A 16,652-nucleotide genomic window follows, 5' to 3' on the forward strand; every position below is an offset into this window, starting at 1 on the left:
TGTGAGATACAGGAGGCTGGACTAGATGGGCTTTTGACCTGATCCAGTCAGACTTTTCTTATGTTCTTATCATCATATCTGATGCTCATTCACCATTTCTTGCTGGTTAACAGACAAGAACCCCAGCTTCAAACCATATAGGGTATAGCAGGTACACTCAGTGTCAGATTCTGATCCTGTGCAAGTTAGGGTAGGCCAAAACAAAGGCAATCTGTAACCATGAGAGGTCTCCTATTAAGACCATACAACAATCTGGTTGTGGAAGTCTATGTGCAGCATTCCGTAGCAGAGTGCTTCTCAAAGTGTGGTCCATGGACTGGTTGCTGGTCTATAAGCCATCGACTGCCAGTCCGCAGTGAGTCTCCTGGGGCTTCCTTCTTCCAGCTTCTCAGTCTCCCAAGACTTGCCATTCGCCAAGCCTTGCAAGAGGGTCTGCGAAGCTGGAAGAAGGAAGCAGGAAAGACCAGAGAAGCCTATGTGCTGCAGATTTGGGGGGGGGGGGGAATTGCCAGTCTGTGACAGCAGATCCTTTAAATAGCTGTGCCCTAGCCCACTTTGGTGCACAAAGGTTTCCTTGGCTACTATGGCATGGCAGAGCTGTGTGGTTGCACCTAGATTAAATCTTCATCCAAGAGCCACCAATATAAGACTTGTTGCAGATTGGAGTCCTGACCCAATGACACAACTGGGACCTAATCTAGTTGTGACCTAATTCATGCCTGGGACTTAAACAGCTTGCATGTTCTTCGGAACTGCAATGTGCAGTTGGCTCTCCAGAACCTGGATTGTGGACGCAGTATTTTTGTTTTAAAAAGAAAAAGAGAGAAACAGGCACCCTGCCAGGTTTTTTTCTATTTTTATTGAATTTTAAGTACACATGGTCCACATACGCATGGAAAACTAGAAAAACTATCCCAATAACTTAAGAACCTATGGTGGAAAAAAGCACCATCAATCGCACCATCCATTACTGGAATAATGAAGTAGCTCATGCCTATATAAAGGAATGTGTAGTGTTTTCAAACGTGTCACTAAAATAAACTTCAAAAAGCAGATCCCAAAAACTAGGAGCCAGGAAGTGACAGAGAAAACATTTGGATTTTTTTTTTTGACCTACAATATTGTCCCTTCATCTAACAAAAATAAAAATTACAACTGAGATGAGTACTGCATAGTATTTTAATTAAAGTACATAAACCAGCACTGAGGTGTGCGAAGGGGATTCAACATCTCTTGCATGTACATTTCATTTCTGGATAGAGAAATCTAAAAGTTAATAAAGAAAGAAAATAGATCCGATATTATAATCTCTAAAAGGGCACACTCCAGGCAGGACATATTAAGTACTACGAAAATACATATTTTCCATTCTGTTTAATAATTTACTTTCATTAAAAAGTTGCCAGGTCATCACAAGAACCTTATACAAATTTGTGACTTAGTACTAAATTAAACACCACGTTCTCTCCCCACCGCCCACCCCTATTTTCATTGTCCAAAATTGAAATTTAGCCCTGTTGTAATGATTATGCAAAAGGAAGTTAGGTGGGGAGACTATGTGTAGGAAGGAATATAAATTTACCCACATTTTTACAGCAACTTTTCATCAATCTAATAGTGCCTACAAAATTCACAGTTATATTACAAGCAGGTACAACGTTGGGATAAAGCTGTTGGAATACAAAAAAAAAAGTGTTCTACATTTAAAAAATAAAAATAATTAAAAAATGCAGTTTCAACCATCTGCACCAACTCCAAACTGGAACAGAAGGTCCCCTTCAGCAAACACACAGTGCTTTTCTGGGCTGGTGGAACAACGTGTTGCTCAGTTTCTTTTGTCCTCGAAGACTCCGGCGCATAGCAAGCTTGCTGGAGTTTTTGTGCTGTGACGTCGAGGACAAGCTCTCGGGCTGGGCTCCCACATTTCGGGTCAGGCCCCGCTTAGGCTTCTTGACGACTGGTCCTGAATTGGACTCTTCCAATGTCCTTTTGAAGCTTGCGATTGGAGTCTTCTCAGACTCCTGTGCTTTTGGCTGATCACTTGGAGTCGTCTTGAAGGTCTTTGTGTCTATGCCTGCATTCCCAGAATTGGAAGGAGAAAGGGTGCCTGGCAGGCTTCTGCCATATGAGTCGCGTGCCCTCAACCCTAGTGCTTTGCCATGCTTCTCTTCCAATGGGCCAACATCCCTTGAGGATGCGATTCCTAACAGCACGTTGCTTCGGGCGACCTCACCGGGCAGGTCGGAAGGTCTACCCAAGATGGCGTTGCTTCGCGTAAGTGCAGGGACAATCTCAGTAGAGTTGAGCCGTGGCCACAAGTCCTCTTCTAACACCTGGTGGATTTAAAAAGAAAAAAGTCCTTTATCCACACCTTCAGTTATTCATTTATGTCCAGAGTATGGTTCTTATCCAAAGAGTCCCTACTTACTCCCTACTGCCATATTACAAGATGTTGCCTTTTACACAAATCTGACAGATTACTGGAGTATACATCTGTCAGTGGCTATTGGCTGGGATAGCTAACTGGACCTCCATATTCAGAAGCAGCATACCTAAGAGCACTAATCACTAGGGAACCAATAGGAGAGGATCTTCAGATGAGTTTCTGCTGCTGGAAACAAAACACCAGACTTGATGGCCTGCCTAAAGCAGGAGACTAGGCAGCAGATGCTTCTCCCCTGGTCTTCATACATCGGCCCCCTCTTCTGCCTGCTATGGCAAGCTGGGCCTCCAGATATGCTGCACAAGCAGACAGGGTGGGGAGGGAGGGAGCGATGGGGGAAGACGTACCTGCTTTACCTCCTGATTCAGTGACTAACGTAAAGGTTGATTACAACTAACTGGACTTTGCAACCCTTCTTTTCAATGATTTGAAAATGCAGAGGCAGATTTAAGTTCCACGCTAGAAGAATAAATAGTTGGTCAGAGCAGTTCAGTTGTCAAATGAGCTGCTAAGACAAGGTGGCAGAATTTCCTCTCTGGGAGTTTTCTAAAGAACAGTTGAACAACACGGTGCAAGGTTTTGATAGCACCTCCAGGTAGGGTTGGTCAGAACAATGGCCGTAATTGGGTCTTTTTCTCAGTTTGTGTATGTGTAGTGGTTGAGGGGGTGAGCTGTGAACACACCCCATTCAAATCTTACCTCTGCCAGATTCACTTGACAGCCTCCAGCAAGTTGCTACCTTTTTAGGCTTGGCTCCCCTCTCATCTGCAATTTGGAGTACTATTAGCCTACCTTACAGGGCTGTTGTTTTGATCATGAAGAGAGTGAGCGTGAAGTGTGCTGCAGAAGTGCCTAAGCATGATCACAACTGTGATAGTTTTTGTATGATTTTATTATGGCTTGTTAAGTTTCTTGAAACTCCCTTTTTGGGGCATGAAAATGTCCATTATTGTTCCAGCAGTTGCAATCTTTTATCAACAATGATTTCAGGAGCTTGCCCCTGCTAACTTGTGGATAGCTTGGTTCTTTGAAATCTCTTCCTGAACTGGGGGCTCTTTGTGGGGGACAACAACAGGCGGTCCCTTAATTCAGGGGTGCCCAAACCCCGGCCCGGGGGCCACTTGCGGCCCTCCAGGCCTCTCTATGTGGCCCTCAGGGAGCCCCTAGCCTCCAATGAGCCTCTGGCCCTCCAGAGATTTGTTGGACCCCACACTGGCTCGATGCAACTGCTCTCAGCATGAGGGCAACTGTTTGGCCTCTCGAGTGAGCTGTGGGATGAGGGCTCCCTCCGCTGCTTGTTGTTTCACATCTGTGATGCAGTAGCAGCAGGAAAGGAAAGGCCAGCCTTGCTTCGTGCAAGGCCTTTTATAGGCCTTGAACTACTGCAAGACCTTCATTCATTCATAAAAGTTCATCTTTAATATATTCATTTATGTAAATTTATTCAAATTAGAAATGTAAATTAATTTGGCCCCCAACACGGTGTCAGAGAGATGATGTGGCCCTCCTGCCAAAAACTTTGGACACCCCTGCCTTAATTGATCACTTTTTTTATTTCTCTCCATTTTCTATGTTGTCACATGATACACTCAGAGACAAGCAGCTGAAAGCCTTCTAGTGGCCCCAGCACCATTTGAGGCTCCTGCTTCTTCCCTTGTGCCTTATCCCAGTGAAAATGTATACGTCTTGCTAAAAATAAAAGTGGCTGAGGATGTGGCCTCAATGAAAGCCCCCATCTCCGCACTTCAGACCACTGTGTGGAACAAGTGGAAGAGAGGAGCAAATGTACATCAAACCGGATTGCCAGAGCACTGGGGAATGGCTGCCCATCTTATTCTCTCTCACTGGAAGGATTTATTCCCCCTCGATTTTCATCAGTGGTTATGTGAAATGTGCTGGCCACATTTGAAAGGAGATTACACAGAAGGAGACAAAGGGAAAGTCAGTCTCATCTCATTTGGGACTTGTTTTTAGAACCAACCTCATCTTAACTGTTGTTGTTTTTTGGTATGATTATCATTAACACTGTTTTGCCGATATTATACCAATATGACACAGATTGGTCTCCACCCCACCCAATCTTTCCTCTTCATATTCTTTCTGTATTTGTTTATAGCTGTTTGTGACTGTGATAGAATGAAAATCTTTAATCAAATATTCACACCAAAAAAGATTGCATGGATGGAACATGCTGCCCCAGCTATTGCTCAGTTGGTCTGAATTGGATAATGTTGCCCTTGGCATTATTTCCTGCTTGCTTAACTCTTAAAGGAACAGGAGCTCAAGGCTTAGGCCTCAGCAACCCGGCTCCAATCTGCACAGCCCTGTTCCCAGTTGCGTTTCTTGATCATGCTAGAATGCAATGGGACATTGAGGAAACATACCTTATTGTACAATCAAACCTTTATGATTATTATTAGTGTGAGGAAGGAGGCCCTGCTCCAGCTTCAACTTGCAGGGGCTCCTCACATAACATTCCTTTTCTTCTTGAGCTCCTGAGCAGACAGTGCCACAGGGTATCCTCCTTCTTTCTGCCTTTTGTGCCTCTCTCTAGCCACATCAATTTCCCAACTCTCTTACTGGTCTGGCATTATCCCCTTCCTCCAAAAACAGACTGTTGGTCATAAGGAAGCCTTTCCGTGCTTCAAGGGAACTGGTCCCCTCTGCAGCAGGGCTGCCACTTGCTATGCAACTCCCCTCGCCACTTAGCTTCCCTCTTGTTTTGCCACCCCAACTCTGCTCATGTTATCATATCTGGGGGCTTTATCATTTCTATGCCCAGGTTTATCATTGGATGTATTTGGTAGAGGAGGCCACAGGCTGAGCATCAGTTGGAGAAAAGGGAACACTTTACCCAGAGCTGAGGATCCATGCTTGCAAATCTACTACCAGAAGGAAAAACTGAGACTAAGGCTGCAATCCTAACCACACTTTCCTGAGAGTAAGCTCCACTGAACAAAATAGGACTTACTTTTGAGTAGACCTGTTTAGGATTGTGCCCTATGTTGTAGACCGTATAAATCAGCCCTAAGCACAAGTATAGTTGCAAGATTTTCAGGAGCCAATCAGCAGGAGCTTGCAGAAAGAACAAGCAGAAGTCCAGACCCTCCTACAGAACAGGGGGAGCGAGCAGAAGGTTGCACAGAAGAACTGTAGGATTTGTAATTCATGCGCAGATGAGAGAAGGGTATGTCTCTATGCGGCATTCTCTCAGGAATGAATGCTGCACTCCTATGCGCCCCTTAAACTCAGTAGGGGTTGCATCTGACTAGAGCAGTGCAGTGCACAGGACTGCACTGCCAGAGGTACAGCAGGTATTTTTTATGCACAGGCAGGAAGGAGAGGCATGCACCTTAATACAGGAACTTAACACAGGCCTATTTCGATCCTCAGGGCAGTGAGAGCCACTGCTGCAGGTAGGACTTACAGGCTCAGGCTCAGAAACATATGGGAGCAAATAAGGTAGACCTCAGGTCTGCACAACAGATTGAAGAACTAGCACTAGATTCCAATGAGAGACACCTATGTCTGAAAGACATTTCTCTCTGATGCATACAGTGGTTCCCAAACTGTGGGCGAGTACCCACTGGTGGGTCACAACCTGATTTTTGGTGGGTCACCAAAGGGTGATTGAGAGATCAGATAACTAATTGCCTCAAGCCCTGAGGCTATTGAAAAAATCAGATACTGTAGCTGCTAATTATCCTACAAAGAGCTCAGCTCCTGCAGTTTGCAAGATAGTTGCTAACTGCCCTGCAAGGAGCTGAGCTCCTGAGGTTTGCAAGCATGTATAAATATTGAGAGATAAAGTTTGAGGGTCTTTTTGGGTTATTATTACTTATAAATAAAATTCTTTTAAAGTCTGATAAACCTAGGTGGGTCCAATACAGTGTTTTAAAAAGTGGGGCCTGGTGCTAAAAAGTTTGGGAACCCCTGTTTTGCTTGATTTGCCTCCATGATATGCTTCTGCATCAGACTACAAATACAAAGCAGGCAGCTAGAAAGGTAAGGAACTTGGACCAAGAAAACAAAGGCTGCTGTCCTAGGCACAGTCAACTGGGTTTAAGTTCTCTTTAGCACATTAGGATTTATCTTGTGTATAAATGCACAAGATTGCATCAAAAGGAGCCAAAGGACACCATTTCATCTGCTTTTCAAAACAGGGGCTTTGGGCTTAGCTAGAGGAGAGCCACGTTATACATTTGGACCGGAGACCCATTGTATGGACTGGAGAAGATCACTGGCAGCACCCCCACACACACACACACACACAAATACACAAGGGGACGTAAAGTGTGGTGCTATTATTTATTCTCATCAGCTTCCAAGTCATCTGCTTCGCTTTAAGCGCCTCTGGATTGTCACTCTGATTGATCCAAGGCCCCACCTCCTTCTGCCCCATGGTTTGCCTTTCGCCCTCTTGTCAGTCCTCTTACAGAAACCGGTTTGCTGTTGAGGACAGAGGGCACCAAGTTACTACAAAAACACTTCCATCATTACACTCAGCATTTCTACAGACATGATAGTGATGGTATAACCCTCACAACAACCCCAGCCTACTGAACAGGGTTATTATCTCCACAATGCTATTGTGGGGTTAAGAGAGAGAACATAAGCAGCTTGCCCAAGGCTGCTGCATGATTTGGTGGCAGAGGCAAAATTCAAAAGGGGACTTCCCAATTCACAGTGCTACCCCTTAGCCAGAACTGCCATGCACTGCCAAAGCCACGGTCACATATGAAAGTGTGGAATAAGTATTTTGTACTACAAGCGGAAGCCACAACAAAATGTTGCCATGTATTATGAAGTTTATGAACTGCTTTTCAACAGGGAGTAGTTCACAAAGTAGTTTACACAGCAAAAGAAATCAATAAATGGTTCCCAATGTTGTCTCGCCATCTAAAAAGGAGATGCAAAAGACACCAGCAGCAGCCATTGGAAAAGATGCCCTGCTGGGGTGAAGAGGGACAGTTGCTCTCCCTCTTCTAAATGGACCACTACTTTGAAAGGTGCCTCTTTGCCCAACGCTCCTGTTCAGGGCTCCAGCCAGTCAGAAGCAGGAGGCTTCCGGAGGAAGACAGCTGGGAAATACAAGATTTTACCATTGCACAGCAATCTCAAATCCAGTTGCTGATACTCCCTAGATGGAACTCTAGAGCAGTGGTTCTCAAACTAGTGAGCTGCGGCCTACCAGCTGGAGAACCACTGCTCCTTTCCCTTTAAGGGGCAGCGACACAATCCTCAGGATCATGCCACTGTGGGAGAAGAAGGGGCTTTTTTAAAACATGTATTACCTGCTGCTGGAGTTCAGGGGTGTGGGGAGCCATGTGGAGCTCTTTGCGGAGCTCCCCAGGGTTTGTACAAAGTAAAAAAAGCTATTGCGACCCACTTCTAGTTTCGCAGGCAAGGTGTGTTTTTAAAAAAAGCTCCGTCTTCCCTTGCAGTGGTGCGATCCTGGGGATCATATCACTGCTTTCCACCCTGCACCCGCAAAGGCTTACTCTGGTCCTCAAACTGCTAGGGAGTTTGAGAACTTGCGCTCAAGAGCTGACCTCGGTCCAATGCTGGGACCTGCCAACCAATGAGCAGGAGGTACCAGAGTAGAAGTGAAACCTGTGCCAGTTCTCTGCTAGGGCCTCATCCTGGCTCATGTTGCTTCAGTCGCCGAGTACTAACATACAGACTCCCAGGAGAGAGTCAGGCTGTATAATTGTGCAGTGGCCCTCCAGGGAACAACTCTGAGTGTCCCAGATGTCCTGGCTTGGCACATCACAAAGAGGTCAGAGGACACTCAGTGTTGACCTTGAATCATTCATTCGGAACAAATGTAAAAACCAAAGTCAAAGCAATTTGTCCGGCAGCCCTGGGGGAGGCAGAGGCAGCTGCTCATTCTCCTGAAATCGCCACCAGAGGCCCTCTTGTATTAAGTCCTTTGGTAGATCCTGCTTACAGATCCTGCTTACCTATTGCTGCATAAGTGTTTGCTATTTGATTTTTAAAAACTGTAAACCGAGATCTCAAACCACCAAGTCAGAAGAAACAGTCAAATCAAATCCAAAACCAGTTAACAGAAGCTTTTTCAGTGATCTGGAATTGAACCCGAATCAAAACTTTCTTGGTTGCCTTGAACCTAAACCAAACCCCTACACCCAAAACACAGGAACCTTTTCAATATATATAGGCCAAACAATCACTGTTTTATTTCCTCTTTTTCTATCCTATTGTATGTACATACTTGGCTTGCAAAAACCTATTGTATAAAAACCTCAAATAATTTTTTTAAAAGAATAAAATGTTCTATGTATTTACAGAATGACCTGGCAACCAAGAGTTGCATATAATATGTATCTAAATTGGTTCCAAGTGTCTCAAGCAGTCACCAAACCATTTTTTAAGCAAGTCCCTGAATCAGAGAGTAACAAAAAACAAACTGAATCTTAACCCAAAATGTTAATGGTTGGACCAGCGATTGTCAACTTTTTTCATCTCATGGTACACTGACAAGGCATTAAAATTTTCAAGACACACCATCAACCGTTTGACAACTGACAAGGCACGCCATGCTGCTGGTGGGGGGGTTCATGTCCCTCAATGGCCCTATTAATAAATTATATTTAATTAATAAATTCGCCAAGATTCCACAGTACACCTGTGGACCACTCGTGGCACACCAGTGTACCACGGCACACTGGTTGAAAATCGTTGGGTTGGACTCTCCAGGTAGAATGCTGTGCTGTGCAGAAAGACACAGAACATGATGAATCCATCCGGATGCAGAGTCATAGCCAAGACATGAGGTTGGGGGCTAGCAAGGCCCCGGTTCACAAACCTTGCTAGACAGTCTGGGCTCACCCTCCCTTACATCAGAGGTCGGCAAATGTTTTGATGCAAGGGTCACACTGAGGTGCAGAAATTGCTCAGAGGGTCATGATACAGACCAGCTCTGCAAAAGTGTACTGCATATCAGTGTTTCCAAACTGTGGGTTGGGACCCACCAGTGGATCACGAGCTCATTTTCGGTGGGTCACAAAAAGTTTTTGAAACATGAAAAACAAAAACAAAAAAACTTTGCAAGCACCCTTGCCCGGTTTTTAGAATAAAACCATTACCTGGTATGAAGTAATCTTCATACCCCCTATTCAAAATGTCACATTTTCTGATTTTCTCTAGTAATTGATGTGCCACAGATTACATGTGAACCCAGTTTCAGCCTTTTATCTAGCCTGGAAGTCCCTAACTGCACATCTTGCTCTCCGGTTCAGCCTTCTGGGTACCGTGGAATGACCGTAAAGGTTTTGGGGAACAGTCCTTAAACTCCATTTCTAGACTGAGTCTAGCAAATACACACTATTTGTAAGATCTCTAGCAGCCTTAGAAGCCCAGGCCCTCAATTATTATTTATTTATTATTTATTTACAGATCTCTGTTTTTGGTCTAGTCTGAACTGGAGTTCTGGGAGGTAAATAAGGAGTTCTCCCTCTCGTTTACGGTCCGTTTTTAGACCTGCACTGCTTTAGTAGGAAGCACACCTGCTCATGCGCAGTCCTGGCATGTGCCTGTGCCCTTCTTCAGCGCTCATACAGAGCACTGCATCTGGAAGCCAGGCTGCTACATTTGGTCAGACAAGCGAGCAGGGCCATCCTCGGCAAAGGTTTTCACAGGAGAAGGGCATAAGGATGAACTTGTTAATCATGGGTGGGGAGCAGTCAGAGGACCAGCCTAGAGGCTCTCACAGGCCAGCTCCAGCTCCCTGGCCCTTTGTCCGCTTCTACTCTACAGTCACCATTTTATTTGTTGCTATTATTAGAAACATCCTAGAGATCCTATCATCCTATCCTTTTTAAATTTTTCATTTTTGTGAAAGAAAAAAAAATTACACTGAGAAATATCCTAGCAACACCCTATCTTAGAGATCAGCCATTAGCAGTCAATGAGTCAAACCCAGTCTCTTAAGGCAGCAGTTCTTAACCTGTGGGACCTGCATCCCTAGGGGATGTATGATGGGGGTCCATGAAGTACTCTCAGAATTAGGACAATTTTGCCTTGATATACTTCTTTTACTAGATAAGGACAGTTTTTTTTAAAGTTGGTTGAGTCTGACCCAATTACTGATGGGTCAACAAAAGCCAATAATGAATGTGTTCCTGATTGGCCATAATAATTATCGCTGTCAGCTTTTCACCTGCATTTACAAACATCTCTAAATGGCCAACTACACTGGATATATATTACACACATACACACACGAATCTGGATTTCAACATTGTTTGTTTTCAAGACAAAGCATAATAAGCACCCGGCTTTATAAAAAAATGCTCCACAAGCTAACTTTCCAACTGAGGGGAACAGCAGCAGCTTTCTCACTGATTTGTCCACTGCAGTTGTTTTATGTCTTCAAAGTCTAGGAAGCAAGTTAAATTTCACCCACAGAAAAATAATTGATTGTTTCTGAAGTCCCTTTTTCATCATATGTCTTCAGTGCAATTTCAGGAAAATAGCGAACAGCAAAATATATATTTGTAGTTGAGCAGTTTGAAATTATCTTGGGGTTGACACAGGCATAGAAACTTAGAAACCTCTTCCCTGAAAGGATATTACTTGGCATCCAATGGCCACCCTAGAAACAAGTCATGGAGGGTGGAGGCTAAGGACTAGTCTGAGGGTCTCCTCTGGGGTAAGGGGGACTGAAGTGGGACTGCCTGCCTCCCACCATCTTGCTCTCCACTACCAGTGTTCTGGCCAATGAGTGCAGAGGAACTATGGTGATTAACAAAGTCCCTGGCATTTCTTTAAAGCTAAAGAAATTAAATAACAAAATTCTAGTAACTATAGTTTTAATTCAAATGTACTAGGAATCCTTTTGCTTTGACTTACAAAGGTCTCTTCCCCCCCCCTCGCTCATTCTAGGCTTGTTTCCTCCCCAACAACAGCACACCTGAGGTCCCTTTCACCCCCTGCTGCCCCTTGACATATTCAACTTTCGGCCTGTGTGACTTTGAGCCTCAGTATTTTTCTCATACAATTGTCATGTTATTCTGCAATTGCCCAAAGATGGAGAAAAACTGGACAAAAGACAGCAATAGGGGAAGAGGAAGAGAGAAAGCAAGAAAAGCAAGCAAGAGCGAGAGAGAGGAGCAAGTCTGCCTTCTCTCTTCCTTTTATTAGCGGCATCTGCACAGAGCATTAAATACTCTCATCCAGATCTTTGTTTTTCCATTTTGCTGTGCCAAAAGGAGAGTTATTCAAAGACTCCAGGGAACATCAAAGCACCAGAGCTATTCAAAGCCCATTGCAGTAATTGCCAGTTGCTTCAAAAACACCCCACTGGGCAGGATTCCCCTCCCCTCCAACAAGATGGGCAATGACGAAGGCACAAAACGGCTTCGAGAAGGCAGCCTTTAGATAACCACGGCCAAAGTTCTAAACGAACCAGAAAAAGGGGGAATATCTTGTACCATAACAGTCTTTTCTGTGGACAACAAAAACGAAGCAGCCAAATGGAGAGCAAGAGAGAGAGGAAGTATTCTCCACGCACACAAAAACTGAGCAGATGACAAATCAGGCTTTGTTTGTTTCCCTGGAGAAACACACAGAGAATTGAAGCTATTAAGAAAAAAGCTGTTGCACTCTTTTATTGTGCTTGTTAATAGCTGCTCATCTACTCTCCTGTAGTAACCAGGTTAGAGGATTCATTTCTGATATAGAAATGCAGCAGCATTATCCCATCCTCACAGGAGGTTTGCCTGTTGTATCTCTGTATGAGCAACAGCTGAGGCCTTAATCAAGCCTCTTTCTAATCTAATCTTTCTTTCTAATCAAGCTTTCTGGGCATGGGCTGAACCATTCATTTATTCCACATACAGAAATGCAGAAAAACTGTTTTGCCCTCTGAGGAGGTCCTCTGTAGCATCTCTGTATGAGTCACTCCTCTGCCATTACAAACAAGTGGATATTGCAACCCCCCCCCCAAGCCTATGGCTAATGTAAGTTTATTGGGAGCAGATGAATGCATCAAAAATGTCCAACTAATACCATACAAGACTTCGCAGAATAGTAGTTTTTATTGCCTTACTGGTACCCAGACAGAGCAAAATGATAGTTATGGTTATCAAATCATAATCTGAGTCAAAACATTCTCTCCTTCCCCGCCTCCAACCATCATTTTCACTACTACTGGGGGGAGGGAGGAATATTCAGGGAGGGGACTCACCGATATTGGTGGCCTGAGTGGTCCTGCACGTGGCAACCACCTCCCCATCTCACCTCTCAGAAAAATGCTACATCATTACCAGTGGACTTCCTGGCAACTGCACTGTATTGTAGCTCATTGCGGCGACGCCTTCTGCAGAGCTCCACACTGCATAGAGCTTAACAGGGAGGTGCGCAGCCACTCAGCCGCGTACCTTAGAGGAAACACTGGTCCTCATGGGGCACGTGGATTAAAAGGGGTGGATTTAGAAAAAGATGGTAACGGTCACCATTTTTATCCCAAATAGCTTCGTTCCCAGGCATATATAATGTCTGGTTTAAAAAAACTATATTGTCAGGAACAGTTGCAATTCATCACCATTTAAAAAAAAAATCAGCAATAGCAGCAAAAAACCAAAATAAAACAGAACTATACTCCAGTTTAATCTTCCTCTTTTACCTGATCTTTTAACTGTAGCTGAATGCTCTCTTTTGGCTCAGCTTTGCACTATTAAAAGTGAAAATTCACAAGTGCATTTTAAATTTTAAAACTGTCTATACTAGGCAACACCCCCCACATCTGGTGGCAAGGCATTCCAAAGGTTAATATATTTTGCACACTTCTTCCACTAGCTTATAAAGGAGCACAAAGCCACACAGTTCATTACACTGCCATTCTTTCCATACCAGAAATAGGAAAATTTCAACCAAGGCTATAAAAGTGGCAGTGAGAGGAATATCACAACAACAGGCAGCCCCAGGGCCTTCTGCCTGCCCCCAGGACCTTCCCAGATGGCTCCCAGCAAGTCTTCCCATTCTGAAGACTGCCCCTCTTTACTGTGCATGTCAGCCACTTCCTCCCTCGAAAGCCAGGGCACAGGCAAAGGGCTCCAGTCTCAAGGTGAGGGTCCTTTCCAACTCTTCTCAAGACTGAGTGCAAGCTGAGATCTAGCTGATAGGAATGGGCAGCCAAAACATGCAAGAAGAGAATTCTGCCAAAGGTTCTGTTGTTTACACTGGAGAGGAGCCCTTTGTATTTGTGCCCTTTGTGCCCAAGGGGATGTCAGTGGACAGTCAGTATCAGTCCTCCAATTCCAGTCGATAATCTAGTCCCAGTGTAGTACTGACCATCGCTTCCAGTGAGACACCAAGCTCAGTTGCCCCTTAATTGCCTTAAATGGAAGGCACAACAGATAAGCGCCCGGTGCAAGGACAGAGTGGCACTCCATTCATGACCAGTGGCTACTTCCAGAATTATACTGAAAGTTAAGGCTGTGTGTCACTAAGTCTACTGTATGCTCAAAACAGGGCCCCTGCTTAAAAGAAAAAAACCACATACACCACACAACTGGCTATTAATCATGGAGCAAGTTTTGAGATGGCTTAAATCTCTTAACCCTTTGAACATTTGATCTTGATCTTTTACCTTGACTGGTGGCGTGGAGCAACGGGAAGGAGTCGGAGTCCATGTTTCATGGCTACTGTAGGACACACCCTCAGCCAAGTTGAAGCAGAGCTCCTCCTCACTGTCCAAATTGCTCCGATTGTTCCGTACTGACGAGATACTGATCACAATGGCACTGGTGTTGTCTGCCCGGAGCATGCGCTGTCTCCACCGGCCCAGTGCTCGGTTCACCAGCATTTTGGCCAAAGACTGTTGGAAATCTCCCTTTGGTGCAAGGCGTGGAGAATAAGCAAGAAAAAAAAAATAACCATTTTGTTTCTGAAATGTGGTCTGCAATACACCCAAGTAGAAATCCCAGGTTTTGATGTGTGTCGCCTACATGTTCAAGCCTTACCATCTTAGGATGAAACTAGATGTTAAAACTGTACACCTGGCTGTCACCATGAAAGGCACGCAAGGAGAGTCTCAAATCAGAGCTCCCAGGGATCGCACTCCTGGCTAGTACTTTCCTTTCTGTACCAAGAACAACTCTGTTTCCTTGCAAGCCAGGTAGATTGAGCTCTGTGCTTCAAGGGCACCACCTAGGCTGCAGTATCAGCCTGCCTGAGCACTGAAGTCAGCTGATCTCCACAATCACTGCCCACTGGGCTCTATAAAACCCAAGCCTCAGAGCTTGCTCCTCAGTCCCAAGCAACTCATCTCTTGGGCAAGGATATTGCCCATCTGTCTTTCCCGATTTTGACCCCTGACTAGTTTTGAATACAAACCTGCTCCTGGCCCTCTATTGCTGCCTTAGGGAGCAATCCTAACCCCTTATGTCAGCGTTTTCCAGCACTGACATAAGGGCAATGCAGCTGTGAGTAAGGGAACAAACATTCCCTTAGTTTGAGGAGACCTCTCTGAGTGACACCCAACTGCAAGATGCAGCACAAGTCCCATCAGCACCGTGCTGGAAATCACTGACATAAGGGGTTAGGATTGCGCCCTTAGAATTTGACTCCTTCCTGTTTTGGATCACGCCTAAGTTACTGGATCACTTACACCAGCTTTTGCCAATCTGGTGTTTGGCAAGGGCCCCCCCGCCATGAGCAACACTTACCTTTCCTTTGTGCTGCTACTTCATTCTTCACCCGATCTGGGCACAGGGATGCTTATCGTTCCACTGTGCTACTGCTTTGTTCGTTCTTCACCTGATCTGGGTACAGGAATGATCTGGGCAGTCGCATCTGCCTGGATTTCCTGCTGCAAAGCCTGCTGAGGCACTGGGCAATAGATGCAACTGCCCAGAGCATTCCTGTACCCAGATCAGGTAAAGAACGAACAAAGCAGTAGCACAGTGGAACGATAAGCACTGGTTAGGACAGGGAGGGCTTTTTTGGAGCACAGCGGTCTCCAGTCCGCTGACTTACACAAACATTTATCTCTGGATCCCAGAAGCCAACTGCTTGGTTGAGACATGACACACCAAGAGCAGCAACCCTGTCTGTTCTCCGGAAGTCTCTAAGGCAGTGTTTCTCAAACTGTGGGTCAGGACCCACTAGGTGGGTCGCAAGCCATTTTCAGGTGAGTCCCCATTCATTTCAATATTTATTTTTAATATATTAGACTTGATGCTCCCATTGACTGCATTTGGGGAAATGTTCCAGGTCTGTACTTTTAACAAGCTACCATGCATATTCTTTTAACAATGATAGTCAATGGGACTTACTCCTGGGTAAGTGTGGGTAGGATTGCAGCCTAGGATTGTTAAAAAAAATTTCTGCTTGATGACGTCACTTCTGGTCATGACATCACTTCTGGTGGGTCCTGACAGATTCTCATTCTAAAAAGTGGGTCCTGGTGCTAAATGTGTGAGAACCACTACTCTAAGGTAATGCTTAGTAAAAGACAAGTGACACAACAAGCAGTAAGTGAAATGCAGCAGGGGGCAGGGAAACCAAGGAAGATGACATCACATCCTCTCCCTTCTTTCAACAGAAGTTACCAGGGAAACATGGGGAGGAAACATTGGTTGCTGCTCTCAGAAAGCAGCTATGTACCTCTCACTACACATCTGCTTGGGCCTTCAATGATAAGCACTACAAATTTGCAACCCTAATTTCTAATGAGAGAGATGTGTGTAATTCAGCACCCACTCACAAAAAATCTAGACATTCAAAAAAATAATAATAATTTGGTGATGTGTGTGTGCCCATTTCAAGCCCTAAGCTTTGTTACCATTTCAGCTGAATCCAGGCTCACCATAAAATACTTCTCCTCATGGTCCTGGCACATGGAAATGGCTTCTTGAGGTAGGATCATGTTCCATAGTCCATCACTGCCCAGGATGATGTATTTGTGCTTCTGCGGATCTAGCGTGTGCACACTTGTGTCTGGCTCAGGAGACACCACAAACTCCCCACTGTAGAAGTCATAGCTCCACAGATCACCTGGTTTCAGAGGAAACACAGAACACTTAAGGTCAGGTTTTCACCCACTTCTCCCCAACATCCTATATTTCTATATAAAGAAATTGTATTGGGGGAGGAGCATTCATAGGTTTGTTTAATGTGCTCATGTTTTTGTCGTAAACAGTTTGATTGCCCGCTTGAACGGAGAAAGGTGGCATACAAAACT

General features: G+C 44.8%; 1 protein-coding gene across 1 annotated transcript in view; it reads right to left on the reverse strand.

Annotated features, from left to right (window-relative positions):
• Positions 1-847: 847 nt before the first annotated feature.
• Positions 848-16,652, reverse strand: part of PPM1D (protein phosphatase, Mg2+/Mn2+ dependent 1D) — a 42,284-nt gene continuing 26,479 nt past the window's right edge. Inside the window, exons 4-6 of the mRNA XM_066635724.1 lie at positions 16,278-16,465; positions 14,058-14,300; positions 848-2,333 (exon numbers count right to left, since the gene is read on the reverse strand). Of these exons, the coding sequence (XP_066491821.1) occupies positions 1,779-2,333; positions 14,058-14,300; positions 16,278-16,465 (986 nt within the window). The 3' untranslated portion in view covers positions 848-1,778. The remainder of the gene's footprint in view (positions 2,334-14,057; positions 14,301-16,277; positions 16,466-16,652) is intronic.

The sequence above is a fragment of the Tiliqua scincoides genome, chromosome 8 (assembly GCF_035046505.1).
Source record: "Tiliqua scincoides isolate rTilSci1 chromosome 8, rTilSci1.hap2, whole genome shotgun sequence".
NCBI classification, from domain to species: Eukaryota; Metazoa; Chordata; class Lepidosauria; order Squamata; family Scincidae; genus Tiliqua; species Tiliqua scincoides.